The sequence below is a fragment of the Thalia democratica genome, chromosome 1 (assembly GCF_965202585.1).
Source record: "Thalia democratica chromosome 1, ktThaDemo2.hap1.1, whole genome shotgun sequence".
In the NCBI taxonomy this organism is placed as follows: domain Eukaryota; kingdom Metazoa; phylum Chordata; class Thaliacea; order Salpida; family Salpidae; genus Thalia; species Thalia democratica.
The window spans coordinates 51,855,474-51,876,210 of record NC_139165.1 but is presented as its reverse complement, the minus strand read 5'-3'; the positions used below and the strand labels follow the sequence as shown (position 1 = coordinate 51,876,210).

General features: G+C 26.6%; 1 protein-coding gene across 1 annotated transcript; it reads right to left on the bottom strand.

The window, feature by feature from the left end:
- Positions 1-845: 845 nt before the first annotated feature.
- LOC145837387 (uncharacterized) lies at positions 846-20,533 on the bottom strand. Its single transcript, XM_082945114.1, has 8 exons — positions 20,425-20,533; positions 18,325-18,457; positions 15,289-15,448; positions 13,821-13,980; positions 13,227-13,350; positions 3,291-3,446; positions 929-1,152; positions 846-860 (listed from the first exon to the last, which is right to left on the bottom strand). Exons 1-8 carry the CDS (start codon positions 20,425-20,427, stop codon positions 846-848), a joined length of 975 nt encoding a protein of 324 aa, XP_082801240.1. The 5' UTR covers positions 20,428-20,533.
- Between the last annotated feature and the right edge of the window lie 204 nt (positions 20,534-20,737).

Sequence of the window (20,737 nt, the reverse complement as noted above, 5' to 3'; positions counted from 1 at the left end):
TATATACAACAATTTACTTTTTATTGTGACTTTAAAAACACATTTTACAATAATGTTATTTTAGCGGATTTAAGTTGAATAGAGGATAAAGATAAAAATGTAATAATATGCCTACAAAGCTTAAATGCATTTGTATTGTTTGTAGAGATGTAACTTTTTCCTTTTATATTATATATCCTGTTTTTTAAATTAGTGTTGAAAAACATCTATATATAGTTTAAATTTTTTATGGGTCGATTAACAATAACTCATCAACTTTATTCTTTTATATCATTCTTATCAGTATTGTTTAGCTTTACAATCTTTTCATGTGCGTAGTAAATAAAACTGTGTTATTTAAAAATAATAATAAAGTTTGCTATATATTTAACTCAGAAATAGTAAGCTTTAGTACTTGACGACAAATACATACAAAATTAAATACCTTTTAACGTAAATACAACAATCTCTTCGTCAAAAACAAACAATAACATTTGTAATGAGAAAAAATATTAAAGACTACAAGCGCTTTAGAACTATCAATTGTATGAGCTGATATATTTCCAACAGCAAACAATGAAACCTAACCCAAGATTACTCATACAACATGCTTAATACAACAGTAATCACTATGCCTACACGCAAACAATTTTATTTTTCTGCTATAATTTTTTAAGATGTAAGAATTTTAAAAATTACAACATAATTTATCTAAATTTATTATTTTTCAACTTATATTGTTAATTCAACCTTTAACTTTTTACTTACTACCATGCATTTTTTCTTGAGAGCCATTATGCTTCTTTTCATTAAATTAACTCTTATTATTTACTAAGTCTAAATTTAATGCAACTACCAATCCGCGTTTAATCAATTACAGCCTAGAAAAAAAAACAATCATTTTACAGTCCATAAATTTTATTCGGCACATTCGCTCAAAAACACGAACCTCCTCGCTATCGGCCATGCTGGCTTGTGCATTGGGAGAAGTGTGATTTTTCAACCTGACAGAAGTCGGCGTCAACTGGCGTTTCTGCAGCTTCGCCCGCTCCCTTTCCAACAGCTCGTGCTCACGAATGCTGGCCACACTGATGTGGATGTCACCATTCAACATCATGTTGTCTTCAAACGTTGATGTTGTTTGATCTCGCACGAGAGGCTCTAACGCACCGCCTAGTCAATGATGATTGAAAATGTTTTAAAAAGTACTTTTATTGATATTTGTTTGTATTTTTCGTTTATTTAGGTACGCTTTATTCATTGCTCTGATACATACTAGCGGCATACTTATTTTTTTTTACTTGGACAGCTATTTTATATTTAACGTACTATTATGTAAAGTGGTTAAAAAAATCTCGTTTAAATTAATAATGATTTAATTTGAACTAGAGGCTTATCTAATATAAATTATGCTAACAGTTTTCAGAACGAATTATATTTAAATAAACAGTATAACTTCACAAATTTATTTAAAATGACTTTTCAAGTTTCATTTCTATTTTTAAAATTGTATGCTGTTACACATTATGAAAATAAACACAATGATGTGCAAAACTAAAACAATATTCATACTAAAAGCTTTATTTTGGATAATATTTTTTTTTAAATTCCTACACCTTATTTTTTGACGAGTTTTTTTAATTTAAAACATCTAAATTAAAAACAAAAATAATTTATTCTAAGAATGGTGTATATATAATATTTACTTATACATTTTGAAGTTTTTACATTAAATTGTAGTTGGTTTATCTATTGATTATAAAAGTAGTCATGTTTTTCAAATATCAGCAGAAGCAAACAGAAAACAAAAACAGTTAATGAAGATGAGAACATCAGAGGTGGATGAGTTAGTAGATGTATGTACTACTAGTCAAAGATTACAATCAAAAAAAAATATTCTTGATGACTTTTACGAAAAGTCTATCATTCTGGGAGAAAAATTGTATTTAGCGGAAATAAAAGCTGATGATGTTGATAACAACTTTGGAAAGATCCAATCACAATTTGATATTTTTTAACGAGTGCTGAAATAAACTTGTCATCAACAAAAAGAATCTGCTAGACCCAAACGACAAGATACTTTAACAGACATGCTTTTAGAGAGCATCAAACTCTTAGTAATTGTCAATTTTACTGTTCATTATTTTTGTTTAATACATTTTTTGTTATGGCTCTATTATATTATTTTTATGATTCAACTGTGAATTAATTAAAGCATACATAAACAATCATGAGTTTTTAACAAATTTAAATATATACTATGTATGTTTTTTACCTTTGTATTATTGTGTACATATTTACAGTAAATATGATTCAAATTGCTTTAAATAATAGTAATTTTTTAACCTATTATTCAAAGTAAAATACTTTTTTTTATTTTAAGTTTTAAAAACTTCATTTTACGCACAATATTTTTGGCTACAAAGTTCAAACACAAAAAGCAGACTACTGTACATTGAGAAAATTTAAATATGTCTTTTAAAACCTACAATTATATTCTTATAATAAAAAATTTTGTAAAAGCTACGACAAATAAAAATAACTTAGTGGAAATCCCAGCCAAAAAATTAGCCATAAAAACTGATAAACATTTTATTAAGTTAAACGTTAAAACACACACGAAAAATAACTAACTGTTTCAAGGTAACAAGACAAATATAAAGTGATGTTTTACTTAAAAAACGATGAGTAGCTAACGTTTGAAAAAAGGTTTAAAGTTTTTTTTATTTAATCATTTACTTAATAGTCTTTTTTATGTACGATGAACTTAAGTTATATACAAGCCAAACATCAATTATTTTCTAAGAATAATAAAGAAGTTATAGGTTATACATTGCTACTTTTTATCTTATTTATTCAATGTGTTTTCAACTACCCACAATAAGTAAATACAATGCTGTAAGCAATAAGTACCTCAACAGTTAAATTACTATTTAATATCTTTAATACTTACATTGTTGTGAGTATAAACTTTATAGTATGCACATTTTGAAAAATTTAATAAAAACCACAATATAATTTCATTTTTTTACTTCTGCCATAGCAATAATACTTATTATTGTAATGACTTTTGTGTTAATTTTAGGACATATGGCACATCATTATTATACTTTCACAGCGTAACAGTTTAAAAGTCTGCGTCTAGTGTGCTTGTTAAAGTATGTGATTACTTAATCTAAATTACGAAAAATATACAAGATTAATTTCTAATAACAATTTAAAATAAACATTTTCAATGCTTGATGATCGTTTTGATTAGCTTATGAGTTTTGTCATTGTTTAATTAAGTACATCGCAATACACTTACACACCTTTAACTGTAGTGTTTTCTGGACTATTTGCAAGGTAAAACTCCGATGGAGTTGGTGTGGACGTTTGCACCTCGATCGTCCTCGTTTCCTTGACAACAGAGTCTTCATGGGTGATGGTTTGGGGAGGACTACTGGGTGCGTGTCTCCTTTCTAATGCTGCGTCAAATTTACTTTATTATGTTGACTAAAATATTTTGATTACGTAAACAAACACTTCAAGCTTGCAAAGCAATTACAAAGCGTAAAATAACTAAATAAATAATGTGATAATGTAAAGACGGTGACAGGTGTGTTGCAAAATTTATTACAGCTTGAGAAAAAAGACTACTTTTCTTGAAAAACATTTGATCAAATAAAGTACATGTAAAATTTAAACTATTAAAATTAATTCAACGCTCAATTTATAAAAACAGGACATCCAAACAAGTAGTTCGTGTAAGCTTTGTTGAACCAATGGATTTGTACTTTGTTTAATTCATTAAAAAACAATATTTCTAGTTCTTTTAACTTAAGAAAAATATATAAAACTATCCATAAAAAAATTTAGATAAATTTTGAAAAAAGTTCTGAATCAAAAAAACTATTTTAATACGCTTTATATTTAAAATAAATATCAAAACCATGGTAAAAGCAGATTTTAGCTGTGGTAACTACTGGTTTTCGATATAACAAAAACTACAAAAATAAATTCATTTAACTATTCAAATGAACAAGTCTTATTTACAACTACCTTTTACTAATTTCTTTGTGTTTCAACATATGCTCTTCAGACTCTGTCACTGTTTAAAACACTAACATTTAAACAAAATTAATAAAGTGAGCATAACAGAGCTTTACACTCTAGAAAATATATAACTGAAAAAAATCACAGCTAACTTTTGATATTTTAAAGATCATTATATTTTTATTCATTACTAAAAATGAGATCACATTTTTGTTTATCTATAAATCAAAGTTTACTTAAACAAAACTTTGTAAAAACAAATAAATATAAAAGACTTTCAAAAAAATAATAAATCAAATTTCAAATTGCAAAATTTCGAAATTAAATACTGTTAAGTTACTATCAATTAGTAAACAATTAAGTTACTGATCCTGAACTTAATTTAAATTAAAAACTTTTTGTTTAAAATTTAAAAATCTTTAAAGTTACGGATAATAAAATTATTTTAAAGTGTTCACTGTACTAAACAACTTAGACTAAAAATTACAACTCTATCAAAACATACTATCACAAGCTCTTTCAATAATGGGTCTAATAGTGCTGGTATTTTTTAAAGTGTTTTCACCAAGAAATCCTAAGATTGGGTTTCTTTCAATAGCTGACAAATTGTCACGCCTTCTCATTTCATCATCTTTATATATAATGACAATGTATATTTTACAGTATTATAAAAAAAAAGTCTTGAAATAATCTAATTACCAAAATTTAGTACAGTGAAAATTTATGTACTGAAATTGTATGATTTATAATTCTTTTTTTATCTATTTAACAAATAATTTTTTTAAATGTGTGAAACTACAAAATCATAAGTTTAAAGTGTTAGTTTTTTATTTGTTTATTTAATCTTTGACTCAAAAGTTACAAATCTATAAATTTGCAATATTGATTTAATAAAAATTAATTGTAAGTGTAGACTGCTTGTAGGAAATAAAAACTATAAGTTATAGAAAAAGTATTTTAACTGTTAATGACTCAAACCATGAATTGGAGGAAGTTTGGTTGCAGGTGTATAGCTTTGAGCTTTGTTTTTTTCATTTATATATGATTCATATTGCTGTTCTTTTAACCTAATACTAGCTAATTCTCGTAACTTAGCTTCTTCTCGTTCTGAATATTCAAAACTAAATTACAACAGTAATAATTTACAATTAACTATCTAATATAATCTATCAACCAATCTGAATCAACTCAAATTACTTGTTTAACAACTATGTTTAAGAAAATTTATAACCAAAATATAAGTTTAAAAAAAAACAAAAAGTAATCTAATATTATTAATGCAATTATTAAAATAAGTACTAAAAATAAATATAGAACATATTAGAAAAGTTTACAAAAACATAGTTACGTACTTAAAACAATACTAACTTAAACTGGTTTTATTTTGGCGTACAATAGCTGCCCTTCTATGATTTTCTCTAAAAAACTTTCTAAACGAAGAAGACGAAGGTTTTAATCTTCTTCTACCAGGCTTATAAGAAGATAGAACTCGTTCCTCTCTATTTGGTAAAAAGTTGAACTTTACTTCATAAGGGTCTACTCTGTAAGTATGATGCTTTTTTTGAAACTTAATTGGACTTGACATCAGAACAGGTTCATACTTCTTAGTCATTATATCATAACTACCCTCAAATGGCACTGGTCTTTTTGGTCCAATATTAGAAATACCATCTTCAACTGGCATTAACTCCAACCCGCGTGAAGTTAGCACCGGATGCAGACTAGATAACATTTTGTTGTCTTTGGGATTGCTTTTTTGAAAACTTTCTAGTATTTTTGTCATAGCCCTGATGCTTTCATCCGGAAATTTTTTTGGATTATTAATAGGTGAAACGACAGTGGTGCTCAGACCTTCTTCTAGAGACAATAAAGCTATAGCGTCTGTATCAGAGGTTTGAGTTGGAATTTCATTTTCAGTCGGAATGTACTTTGAAATCAGTTCTTTGAACATTCGTATTTGATCGCTAGGGTTCTTCTGCTGCCGTATGAACTTCAAGGATCGACGCAAGTCTGCTCTTATCTGGTCTATCAGCCCAACAAAGTCTGGACTTTCTTTTCGAAGCGCCAGTCTCTGATAAGGGTGATAGAAGTTTGTGACGTCAATGCCGCGACGGTTTGTTTGGGTTTTGTGCGTTTTAAACTGTGGTTCTGTATCAGAAGTACTCGTACTTACTTGATTAAACTTTGGGTCTTGTGTTATAAAGGTAGGTTTTGGTACTGGTGATGTTGCAACCTTTTCAGGTTTTTTTTCAGTTCGTTTGTCTACTTCCGCAAAAACTCCAACGTCAACCTTAAAGTTTTCTGTTCGTTGTTTAGCTTTGTTTTGAGAATTCAAACGGTTAAGAATCGTACTTTTAATTTCTACACTACTTTCACTTTTCGTATTACTATTCTTTTCAACATTTTTTAAATCAAATTTTAACTTTCGCTGACTACTAATTCCCTGAGAATTTCTTGTATTTTTTGTAGCTAATGATACACCTACCTTAGTTTCCGATTTGTTTTTATTCAAATTCTGAGATTTTCTTGTATTTTTTGTAGCTAATGATACACCTACCTTAGTTTCCGATTTGTTTTTATTCAAATTCTGAGATTTTCTTGTATTTTTTGAAGCTAATAATACACCTACCTTAGTTTCTGATTTGTTTTTATTCAAACTCTCTGTCTGTTTTCGATTAACTTGCACATTTGCTTTAAACTCTGACTTATTCATATCTACACTTTTTTTCGGCATATTGAAATCAGTAACATTTTGTTTTGGTTCACCTATAGATTTTTTCAAATTATTTACATCACTTTTGCTTGAAATGGTGCTTTTAATTTTAGCTTTTACAGAGGTTTCTTTTAAAGAGGTATTAGCTGTTTCTGGTGAACTATTTTTTTGAATTTTTGATGAAACATCAACGTCTACTTTGTTTGAAACAATTTTTGACTTGTCATCATTTAGTTTCACAGTATTTCTACTTGGCCTTTTATTATTTTCTAAACTCTTTCTTTCTATACTCTTTCTTTCTAAACTCTTTTGGGGTTTTTGATTATTGATTGCAACCTTGATCTTCAAACTATGTTGTGAAGATGTTTCCTTAACTTTTTCGCTTTTAGCCTCTTCTTTATTTTTCATTTTTTCTTTTTCGGGATCTTTATCACTAGTAGTATTGAATTTTTGTGGTACTTTGTTTTGTGGATTAGGCTTTTGTTGATTTTCGACAACATCGTCTTTTTTGGTATTGGATTTAGGAACAGGTGGTGGTTTTTTCTTTAAATAATTATTTTTTGTTTCAACTAAATTAGTGTCTTTTTCTGGAACTATTTTAAGATTAGGCTTATACTTTGTATCTTTATTCATTTTTTGAGCTTTTTTTTCAAACTTTTTGGTTATCCTATCTGGTTTCTTCAACACAAGTGATGACTTCGACAACGCAGACAAACTTTGTAAATTTGTACTAGAGTTCCAAGGAGGTTTTTGCAAGCTGTTAATTGTTTTATCGATTTTTCGGCGTTTAATTACAGGAGCAGATTCAGCTGAAGTATTTTCAACTATTTTATCACTATTTTTAAGGTTTTCGTCGTCCGACTTAGAACTGCTTTTTCTTTTTCGAGTTTGTTTAAAAGTAGAGCTTGATACTTTGACTACGATACTTTGTTCTGAATAACTATCGACAGATATTTCAACACTTGTTTGAGACTCCTCCCTTTCTCCAAAGGAAAATTCCGAAGACTCTTCTCTCAGAAAACTTTTCTCCTTTTTAGTTTTGCTAAGTGAAAAATGCTTTCTGTCATTTTTATCTTCAAACGGTTCTTCTTTTGAAACTTTAGATTTTTTCATGTTATCAAGGATAGACTCTTTTTTAGTACTTTCTCTATTATAACTTGGAGGTTGTAGTTCTTCATTAACCTGAGATATCTTTTTAGGGACGGAATTTTTTCTGATGCTAGATTTACGGTCATTTTCAAAATTGTTATTCAATTCTTCATTTTCCGCTCTAGACCTTCTAACCACTCTTACAAGCTCATCATCGTTATCATTCTGGTCTACTTGTGCAGTAGATGCTCTTCTTCCGGTGTACTCGTCGATAAGCTCTATCAGAGACACCAAAGAATTGTGTAGCAACTCCTGTGTTATGATGTCACCTTCTGGCGGTTCTAAGCTGCTTAGTCTTATTTTTTCTTCAGGGGCATCTAAGCTGTTTCTCTTGTTACCATTAGACGTTGATGTCTCTCGAAGTTTCGATGAAACTACTTCACCTAAACTTTGCTGCTCAGCAAGTTCATCTGATGAATAGTTTGCGTTGTTGTAATAAGAAGCAGGAAGGCTACGTCTTTTACTATCGGGCGAAGGTTTTTCAGAGACAGCTGGTACAGTATGTCTCTTACCGTCATAATTTGTTTTAAAATTAATTTTTTCAGCTACTTTTATTGAAGGAGATTTTGCATTGATGTTATAAGATGCAGGAAGGCTACGTCTTTTATTATCCGGCGAAGGATTTTCAGATACAGCTGGTACAGTATGTCTCTTACCATCATAATTTGTTTTAAAATTAATTTTTTCAGCTACTTTACTTGAAGGATATTTTGAATTGATCTTATAAGATGCAGGGATGCTACGTCTTTTAATATCCGGCGAAGGATTTTCAGATACAGCTTGTACAGTATGTCTCTTACCGTCATAATTTGTTTTAAAATTCATTTTTTCAGCCATTTTATTTGAAGGAGATTTTGCATTGATATTATAAGATGCGGGAAGGCTTCGTCTTTTATTATCGAGCGAAGATTTATTAAATTGACCTGGTACAGTGTGTCTCTTACCATTATAGTTTTCGAAAACTAGACTAGAAACTTTTGGGTCAAAGACTGTTACTTTTGGAGGTGTAGTAGACTGATTATCAGGTGAGTCTGTAAATGGAGGCAAAAAAGTGCTAGCTGACGACCGGGTGTTATGTATACTAGTACCGTCTTCATTTATAGGCTTTGTCATTATAGAAGCCATGCGTCGTTTCAAAACTTCTTTTGGTCCCAAATCTTCGTCTTCTATTTTTGACGACGGCATAAAGATATGTGTTAAACTCTGAACAAACTCGTGGTCATCCTCTGAATACTTTGTCATAGACTTTATTGATTTTGCAGATGCAAGAGACGTCTCAGATGATCTCACATCTTCGTGTGAAACAACATTGTTTGCAGGCGCAAACTTATCCTTTTTAAACCAATGTATTTTGCCTGATATGGCTGATACCAGAGACGTCTCAGATGATTTCAAATCTTCGTGTGAAACACCGTTGTTTTCAGGCGCAGACTTATCCTTTTTAAACCAATGTCTTTTGGAGGATTTACTAGATTTTGTATCTTTACTTGAGGAGACAGACCCGTTACTGTTTTTGACTTTTGGCGGGTGTTTTGACTTTATGCCAAACACACCATCAGGAACGGGTATCTCATTTCCATTATCACTACTGAGGTCTACAGCTTCTTCTTCTTCATCAAAGTTTACTTGACTTCCAATTAGACTGCTAGTAAAATTTAAAGAATGACTTCTCAAATTTGATGAATGACTTTTAGGTATATTGTTTATACTTTCAATATCAGTGGAGCTAACATTTTTTCTAAATACAACTTTTTTAGGTTTCTTAGATACTGCAATTACACGCTTTTTTAAATCTTTCATTTGACTGGTGTTTTTTATGTTTGAGATTTTTTTTCTAATTTTAATAGGAGCATTTTGTTCGTATAAAACATCATCACTATTTTCAGACAAGCTATTGTTTATACAAAGCTCATCATCATTTTCATTACTTAAATTAGAAATCAAATCACTATAAGACGTATTACTAACTTTATCACTTCCACTAAAAATACTATTTAAATTACTTTGACTATTTTCTACTGTCGTTTCTGAACATCTTAAAACTCTGTTGACATTATTTTTCTCCTTTGTCTCAGAGTTTAAGAAACTTTTATAATCGGACTTTAAACTAGTAACACTTTTGGAATCATTACTGCCTGAGTTACTTTCACTTTTGTATGTTATCGTTAACGAAGACTTTGATTTAATTTCTCCCATAGTACTAAACCTATTTAAACTGTTTAAACTTGTATCAGACGCCTTGTAAACTTTTTTGGTTAAGGATTTATTTAGTGAATTTTTATTTTTAGAAAAGTTTGATCTTTCTTTGCTCTTTATTGAACTGCAACTTTTAAGATCATTACCTTCATCAATAAAAATATCGTTCGGGCGGCAACTGTACTCTAAAGCAAGATTTGTGTCCTTGTTTTGAATTTCTAAATTTTTTATGTCGTTCTCTGCTAAATAATGTAATGTATTCTCACCAAAGTAATTGACAATGAAATTTTTAAGACGGTCAAGAAAGTATTCAGTAGGTTGATACTGAATACTTTGGACATGACAGTTTTTATCATTAAGCTTTAAAACGTCCTGCTCATCTTGTGAAAAGATAGAAAATGGAATTGTGCTTTCTCGATCTGTTTTTTTTTTTGCTATTAATAAAATACACCCTTTTATTGAATAAAATTTTTAGACTAAAAATAAAACTAAATTTACAATTTTAATCTATGCTTTCTTTTAATTATTCTTTATCAAGGTTTCCCTAAGTGGGCAACATTGCCCTTTATGGGTGATTTTGGGTAACTGGGGTAATAACTAATAAGGCAGTGAAGAGTAAACGAATAGTTTACTAGTAAATGGGTTATGTTAAATAAAATGGGCGACTACATCTTACATTTCTGCTAAGGGGATTTTATGAAAATGAGCTTGGACATCCTGTTCTAAACAAACAAAACAAAAATTTTAAAAAAATTAAATTTATCAACTATTTTTAAAATATATATTTAGTATAAAACAAGTTTATTCTCAAATAAATAAAAATAACTGTAATCTTTGTCACAAAAAGCATTTATAGCACTTAAAAAATTAGCACTAATTGCTTAAAATCAAACAAGTATTAACCTCATTCCATATCTTTGAAAAACTTTATAACTACAGCAATAGTCAAAAGCAATAAAGATAAGTTTTGTCATAGTAGTAAATTATTCTAATAGTGAGCAAAACAGTAAATAACTTGTATATTTTACAGAAATTAATATTAACCTACTATCAAGCTTGTGTGTATTCTGAATTATTTCTATTTATAAATGATATTTTACTTTTAATTTAATAGCTTAATAAAATAAGTCGACCACTGTGTTTTATAAATTATCTATATTGTCAATATTTATTTGTTTAATTTGTATAACTTTAATTGATAAAAATACTCTATTTTTGTCAAATGTAAAACCTTATAACTCATTTGAGGGTATAGAGGGTGTCATTGTTTTACAAAAATCAACACACGCTTTTATATAAAAACTTAAATTATAAACTATACATACTTTTAATGAAATGCAGAAGTTTAAACTAAACTCTGAGAAAAAGTCTGTTTTTTTAAAGTTTTGATAAAAACGTATGATGGGCCTCTTTTTTTATTGACAACTTTCTTATAATTAAATTTAAAATTTGAAATAAACTATACACTTTTATTTTCTTTTAAGCTAGGGATTAAAAATTTCCCAAAATACTATTTTATAATAAAAAGAATTTAAATGTCTTGGATTTTTCTTAGTTGTAAAATAAAAGTTTTTTAACCAGAACTCACAAAAAACTCCTTTTTAAGAAAAATGTATGTTTTTCTCAAATCTATAGTTTCCTTAAGTATATTTTTAATTACTAAATGAAAGTGTAAAAAATAAGTGTCATTGTTTCGAAAGTTAAGAAGAAAACAGATTTATAATAAGGTAGTTTTTTTTCGCCATTTTAGTATGAAGTTTAATACGGAACCTACTGAACTTACCAACTATGATCCCTCATATCTCTAAAATAATTTCAATTTTCCCTTACTACTTAGTTTTGTTACGCTGTAAAAAGTAACATAAAGTCTATAAAATAAGACCCACTCGTAAAAAACAAAGTGGACCCCATCTATACCCTTAGTATGTTCGTCTCTTTACAAAAGTAAGCAATAAACCGGTTAAAATAATAAACCGATTCATATTCAGGCATGCATAAACAGCTTTACACTAGACCATTAAGCTCTAATGTTTTTGACACAAAAACTAAATAAAAAATCAACTATAAAATACTGTGGATTTAAAATTTTGTCATTAAAAAAGTACATTTAAAACCTTACATAAAAGTAATAACTAGAAGGCAAATACAACTTTTTGCATAAACATAACCAATACTCGTATAACTGATGACTAGCAAACAAAAAGTTGTTGAGGTTAAGTCAGTAAACATACTTAATAACTATCATGAACAAGAAAATACTATTTTTACAATATACGCATATAAACAATTTCATAATAAAGTGTTTACAATAACTTTCAATATTTAAAAACTTTTCTAAACTATTATGAAAATAATAATTATAATAAATTAAATAAATACAAAGTTTTCAATGAAATAAATCAGTTTATAACAAGCTAAAAAAATAAATAACTGTCTTTTAATTTGTGTTTATATTTTGAAAATATTACATTATCCTAAAAAATTGATACAAAAGTTTAATATTGATAAATGTTGGTGACGTTTTAAAATAATTCAGCTTAGGATTTTCACAATTTATTTGCAATAAAAGTTTCAATATTAATACTACTACCTACATTATGAAAACTATGTAGAACTTTTCTATTAATTAATAATAGAAAAACGTCGTTAATCTTCAATAAATTAAGTACTTTTTTAATTTATTGTTATTGTATTCCAACAAGTTTGTTGCGTTTGAATATTCTATTATGATACAGTATTAACAATTTATATTTTTGAAGGTTTATTATTTACTACGTCATTTAAGCAAAAAAAGAATCTATCTAATTATAAGGACTATTCAATGAATCTATTATAATCTATTGTTTTTATTTTTTATAATAAATACTTCGATTTATAGTACAAAAAATAAATTTTAATGTTTTCTTGTCATACTTGTTAATAATATTTAAGCTGAAAAGTCATAAAAACTTTTTAAGTTATCTACTTTTCAAAAGTATAAAAAATATTTTTTTTAAATAAGCTAACAGTTGTTGAAAAACGTAATTCGGTTTTAAACATAACAAAAACAACAAATTAATTTATACATTTATTATTTTATTGCACTCCACTTACCTAAGGTACAAACCACTACATTTAAACTGAACTGAAGTTTTTAATCAAACAATAAACAAACCAGAAAGCGTTTCTGACACAGTATCGTCTTTGAAGTCTTCAATAACCTCAGGAGAAGGTGTCTGCTTTGGTGGAGTTTTAGTCTTTTTACGTGATGTGTTACGCGGTTTTGGCATGGGTTTTGCCTGTTAATAGCGTTCAAATAATATTTATGTAGCAAAACATAATTACCTAGTCTAAAACAAGCTTTTTAGTGTTTTTATAAAATTTTGTTTTTAAATGTACCCTAGAATTTAATAATTCATTAACTTTTAACCAAGAAGTACTCGCTTACAAATAAAACAAAGTAGCATTTATTAGTTCAAAGTATCTAGTATAATTGAAGAAAACCAAACTAACAAAAGTAATGAAAATAAAAATTTAATTTACTATCGAACTTTATAATCATTTAACTCAAAGGTTTTAAAGTAATCGAATATAAACAAAGAGACTTAAAAAACTAATAAACTTTATGTTTAGTAACTATATTTTTAAAATGAAAATAAAATAAAATTTAAACAAGTAAAACTTGTAGCATCAAGACGAAATTACATGTAAAGTAAAGTTTTAATAGTATTTCTTACATCATAAAGATGCTTTTCTTATATTGTTATACCTGTATTTCACCATTTTGATCAGCTAAATTTGTAGCTTCTACATCTTCTCTGAATGCTACTGAATAAGATATTCTTCCACAATGCATTGATATAGAAGATTTTGTGAAAGGACGCAATAGTGTTATAATACCAGCATACTTGTAATAGTTTTCTCCTCGGCTGTAACATTTGATTAAAATTTTACAAAAAACTTATAACCAATAAAAAACATTAGTTATTTAAACCTACTAACACACTGAACACTCAAACATAGATAAAGTATTTTTATTCACTAAAAACTGTGGTAATTTTTTAGACAAAAATCATTGCTTTATTAAATTTATTAAAGTAGCTTTTGAGACATAACGAACTAAATTTGGTGAGTTCAATAGGCTCCTAATAAAGCACACTAAAGAGTAGAGAAATAAGTATTCCACTGAAAACTTATTAAAAAATTTAAATTTTTAAAAACCTGTTTCTAGAAAATTTGTAAGCCATATAATAATGTTTTCTCAAACTTTGAGATCTCTAGCTCAAAAAATGTAGATAGGTTTTTTTGATAATATAAAATGAAAATTACAGTCCATGAATTTACGTCAGTGTCACAAACTTTTTATAAAAATGATTGTAACTAAACATTTTGTTAAAATTTTTATACTAAATAAAAATTATTTGTAGTTTACACTTTATGATTTTATAAAAAAGTCATTGTTAACTTTTGCAAAAAAAAATCTTACCACCTTATTACCTTAAACAGTATTTTGATTTAAAACAAATGAAAAAGAGCATTAAAGATATATATATATATATATATATATATATATATAATTTATTGAAATGACCATTTTAAAAATGCTGGAACATACTTTTCATAAAGACAAAAAAGATTGTCTCTAACCTTCAGCCAGTTCAAATTTAAAATAAAAAGCACTTTGGTAAACAAAGATATAAATTATTTAAAAATAAATTAAAAGCCCTTCAAGTGGGCTCAGTAGAAGGTGTTCAAGTTTGAACATTAACCTTATTTTATATATATATATATATATATATAAGGTTTATTTAAAGATGCAAAACTCGAAGGACTCGAGTTTCGTGACTATTCACTCATCAGCTTTAAAACAAGTTTAAAATAAAGCACAAAACAAAATCACTAATGAAAGTTAAAAATTTTTTGCATAAATAGATTATGACGTAATTTTGAAACTATCAAAAATCATGCAAAACGGCTTGTGCAAAAATTAATATACCAATCGACAATAAGCTAGCAAAAATTCATATAACTTCAGTGAGTAACTATATATTAGGACAGATAATTGAAAGAGATAAAGATAAAATTAAGATGCAAATTGAAATAAATTATAATAATAAAGCCCCAAAGGTGGGCTCAGTGTGTAAAATTTAATTTATTAAGTAAAATAACTTAATTCTATATATATATATATATATATATATATACAGTTACAAAAAATACAACTTTCAGGCTCTTACTCAACAAGAAGATTTGCTCTTGGTGCATCAGTTCTAGGATAAATTGCAAATTTAGCTTCACCCACTTTATTAGGTTGCTTAAATTTTCTACCTGCTTGTTCTAGTGCTAATGCTTCAATAGTTAAGTTTACATCATAGTTGTTGTCATTCTTACAAAATCCTGTTTTATAATAATTTTAGAGATACATTATATGCAACTTATTGAAAACTAAAAATGAGATTATTTCGAATTTTTGTTGGATTTACTAGTTAACTAGATTTACTGCTTTCTAATATTTAATTCTAAATAATTACATAAATAGTTGATGGTACACAGTGGGTTGAAAGGGGGAGGTCAGGCGGCCAACAACTTTTTTGGTTAGTACAAAATTAAACAAAGTGTCATACGTTGTTCGTTAGAAATAGTTATTTTGTTTTTAAAACTAGATTTCTTTCATATGTGCTAAATCATTTCAGAAGTTTTATTTGCCAACAAGTGTTGATTACTTTTGAAATTACGTTTATTATTAAGTTTTTTTTAGGGTCTGAAAAAACAAACTAGTCCATTAGAAATACTTATTTATAAAATTTCATTTTACCATTTTTCTTCATGTGGTATATAGTACTTACTGGAAAATAAAATTGTTTGTTTGAAAATATTATATTTTAGATCTTTTTTTACTGAAATAGATAGTTTTGTCAAAAAACGTAAATAGTTTTTAAAATATTGCTTACAAATACATAAATAAAATGTTGGTTCTTCAGACAGAACTGTCTGTAAGTTTGTCTTTAGCTTACCTATAAAACTTATTGAAGCTGAAGAAAAAATAAGTGAATTTTTACTTTATAACATTTGAGTTATGTGACCCATACTCCTAAACTGACGAAAAACTTCCTTAAAAATAAAATTTTATAAGTAAAAAATATACTTTTAATTGTTTTAAGTCTTCAATAAACTTATACTTTTTTTAAGGCTTAACCATATCATATAAAACGGTAAATAAAAAGCCACACAGTGGGCCTAAATCATTTTTAAATGGAAATAAGGAATGAAATTTTATAAAAAACCAATATTTGAAAATCTTTTTCAAAGATTAAGTTTTAATGTATTTCAAAAACATATTTATAAAATTTATTACCTGAATAAAAAAATTCGTATTAAAACAAAAGTTATCAGACTTTAAGTAGTAGCTCTCTAAAATATTTTTGTTTTAAGTATTTTTTTATAAATTAATAGGTTTATTCACTAATGGAAACTGAACAGGTTAAACTTATATTAGATATATTTTTTTTGTAACAGCTTGTAAAGACTTAGTAATTGTTAATTATAAAGTTATCATAAAAAGTTAAAACACTTAATACTAAAACTATTCAATTAAAATTAAAAATATAAGTTCTGTTTGGTGTTTTCAAAGAATACATCAGCCAAGATGGTATAAAAACATTCATTAATTTAAAATGTTTTATTTATTTGTTTTTAATGTACTTATTCTGGGGATTTTTAAAATATACAATATACATGTATAAGTATATATATATTTAGTTAAACAATAAACCACATTTTTTTACAACTATTTCATATATGAGATAGAAATATCTCAGAAATTTAGGGACCATAAACTGCAAAGGGGGTGTGAGTAGTAAAGCGACAATAGAGGGGGAGCATGAAGCCAAAAATTGTACCTTACACAGATATTCTTAGGTTGATGATGAAAAGCAAAAAATGTTATTTACGTATTAAGGGTAAATTTAAAACTTTTACTAAATATTACGGGAAATTTTCAGAAATTTAGAGGGCCATAAGCTGTAAAAGGAAGGAGGGCACAAGGCTACAATTTGAAACTTACCTTAGATATTCTGGAGTTGATGATGAAGAACAAAATATAAAAGGTTTTAGGGGTGTTTAAGGGTAGTTTTTTGAGAAATCTTATTAAAGGGGGCTATAGTTTTTTAAAGTTTTTCAAAGGGGACTTTAGAATAAAATTGGGAAACCCTGCTCTACACAAAGAAGTATAACACTTAATTTTAATTTTTAGTCACCAGAAAGGTCTATTTCAACCAGTTAGGAGGTAGGCGTTTTACAGAAACCTGTAGAATAATTTTAAAGTTATAGGAACTATAAAGTAAACAAAAACCTTGAAAAACTAATCAAAGAAATAGATATTAGTAGCTAAAAGTACTTACTTTAAAAAAAAAACAAAAAAAATAAAAACGCACAACAACATTCACACTGTTTATCATTCATAAAACAAACTATATTTATATGCGTAGATAACTATCTTTCTTACATTTAAACTATAAACTAGTAGTTAAAAAAAACTTATAAGTTTAACTTTCATTAAGATCAATTTGAATATCCGTACACAAAAGTATATAATCAATAAAACTTGAGTAAATAAATGTTTAAAAGGTTAGTTATTAACAAAGTTTTCTTAAAATGGATTCAAGAGAAAATTATTTTTTGAAGTATAACAAAATATAGAGGTAAACAAGTTTAAACTAAGCTAGTAACAGAAAGCTGATGAAAAGATTAAACAACTAAACCGAGTAAAAATTTCATAAAAATTTATAAAAAACAAAAAGTATTACTCAGCCCGGAAAAACTCTAGAACAAAATTAAGACGTAAATATATGTTTGCAATAAGCAATTAAAAAGTAAATAAATAAATAAAATAAAAGTCGTACAATTTCAAAATTTAACTTGTAGTATTGAATAAACAAAAAACAAATACTAATTACAAAAATATTTAACATAAATAAAAAGTTACTTAGTATTTACAAAAAATATGGTAACTTTAATCAATACAAAGTTAGAACACTTAAATGCACAAAAATTCTATTAGAATAACAAAACTGTTTAATTAAAAAAATTATAAAGCAGTAGTATCATTGTTGTACTAAGTAATGTTATGAACAATTTTACTATACTTCATTCAAGTGTGGTATTTTTGGATCTAATAAACCTAAACCTACTTTAAAATAAATAAAACATCTTTTTTTTAAATACAAAACTGTAATACATAAACAAAGTTTAAGATATTGTAAACGTTTTATTACCTTTAGGAAATAAATATCGTAAACTCTTAAGCTTGAAAGTCACAGACTGGCTACTACCATCCCATGTTATAACTTCAGTACTCACAGGTCGGTATGCAGCTACTTGACCACTATTATTTTCCTCTAAGTAGACCTATCATTAATAGATGCAAATAAGAGCTAAATATAATAAACTTAAAATTAGAAGTTGTTTTCATAACAGCATACTCTTAAAAACTTATATTAATTAGTTGTGCAATAAAGAGTGAAGGCAATGAATAAATAAAATTTAAATTGAATATTTTTTCTTCAATCTAGTTCTCAAATTTTCTAAACTATTTTATGTAAGCAATTCATCAAAAAGACATTAAAGGTCAACCACTAACAGCGTTTTTAAATTTATTACTTAGGACATAACATAAATAAGAAAATATTATTAATTTAAGTATAACAAAGAGTTAATAAAGCATAAGTATTTTTGTAAGTAGTATTTAGGTTTTCAAAAGTTAAGTTTTTTTTGATAACCTTGTTGTTTGTAAATGTGTGCGCAATGTTTTGGCTCTGCATGTTAAATTGTAACAATGCTGAAATATTTTTTTATACTAAAAGTTTCAATATAAACAGACTTTCCCTAAAACCTGAGTAATTAACAAATACTGGAACATTTTAAGAGCATAGGGGTTCCACCTTGATTTTTACAAGTTGAACTTATTTTGTAGAGTTTTATCTGAGCTATTAGAAATTTTTAACTGCTTAACATAATTCAAAGTAACTTTTGAGATATAAGCACCTCAAATTGGTTACTTTTAGAAGGCTCAACTAAAATCGCAAAAAAAAACTATTTCACTAAAACTCTATTTTCTCCTTCATTTTATAACCAATCTTTGTCAAATCTTCACAGTAAGTCCATAACTAATATCTAAATAGACTTAATGTAGGAATTTTTTTAACTTTGAAAAAAAAAACTTTTTTTTTTTTAATTTTATATTTTTAAATATTTTAAAAATTGCAACATTCAAAGTCTTATAAAGTATAAAAGAAATGATTGCTGAAAATTTGAGATCTCTAGCTTGTAAAATGAAAGAGAAGATAGATTATTATGAATTTTTTAATTTTAAATATATTGACAATGAAAAAATTGCTGTCTATACATTTGTATTGGAAACTTTTTACAAAGTTGTCTTTATTACAAAAAATTATTTAAAATTCTTTATTAAATAAAAAATGTAGTTGATATGCTTTAATATAAGAGCCAATGTTTTTTTTAATAGGGTTTCCCCATGCCCTATTTCTAAAAACCATGTAAGTCTAGAAGAAATAGAATTAAATTTGAAAATATCTTAATCAAAGCCCTACAGTTTTTGTGATTTTTGACTTATATATTACAAACTATAAAACCCTTAAGAAAATGCAATTGAATTTTTTAGATATAAGGGACCAAAGATAGTGAGTTTACAGGTTTATTATAGAAGGACAAACTATAAGCGAAAAAAAAAGATATTGTACTTTAAATATACTTTCTCACTCATTTTTGTTAACCTTCTTCAGAACTTTACAGTTTACTTTTAACATTTTTTTCAACTACATGAGTAATTTTTTTACTTTTGAGACTTTTTTTGTAATGAAGGATATCTTTAGATGTTTAGAACTAAAATATTTATTTGTAATTTTTTTTCAACATGTTATCTATTTTAAATTATTTAAGAAATGTTGACTAAAAATTTAAGTATTTAGCCCTAAAACAAAAAGTGAATTATCATTTTTCTAAGAAAACAGCACAATTTATAAATTGAGCTCCATATGTTTTTATGAGATGTTTTTTACAAAATTAGCATTATCTCAAATATTATTTTTAATACATTTTATAAAAAGTGACCCTCAGTTCAAACCTACTTTAAAAAAGGGGCCAGGTTTTTTTTAATATTTTGTTGCTTTTTTTATAGCTTTAATTTATAAGAATACTATCAAAAAAATTAACATTATTTTTATTATTTAATATTAAACTTGTTTAAAAATTTTTAATTATTAAAAGAATAACTTTTTTTTAAGAAATTTCAGAGAGTTTTTATTTATTTTTTTGAAATACAAATTTGTATAGTGATTATATCTAATAAATATTACCATAGACAGAAGATCTTCACGATGAAAATTTTGAACAGTAAATCTTAGGAAATACTTTCCATTTTTGTTGAATTGTACTTGTTGAAAATTAAATTCAAAATGAAGTACTTTATCTTCTAACTTCACACGACTTCCATAACTCATTTTACTTTGCAAACAAGCTTGTGCATTACTTAGAATTGTTAAGACAGACCAAAACAAAACAATTACAAAACAAGAACAAACAGTATAAAAATTAAATAATCTGTGAAAAAGTTTGTTATAAATAAAAACTTAATGCTGTTAAAATATCCGTTTTCATTATTTATAATGC

Bases quoted from the DNA above. Each gene is read 5' to 3' on its own strand.
- LOC145837387 (XM_082945114.1), bottom strand. The intron at 13,351-13,820 runs GTATAACAATAT...CGCTATTAACAG, and splicing joins ATCAAAATGGTGAAATACAG to GCAAAACCCATGCCAAAACC. The intron at 1,153-3,290 runs GTGTGTAAGTGT...ATCATTGACTAG, and splicing joins AGAAAACACTACAGTTAAAG to GCGGTGCGTTAGAGCCTCTC.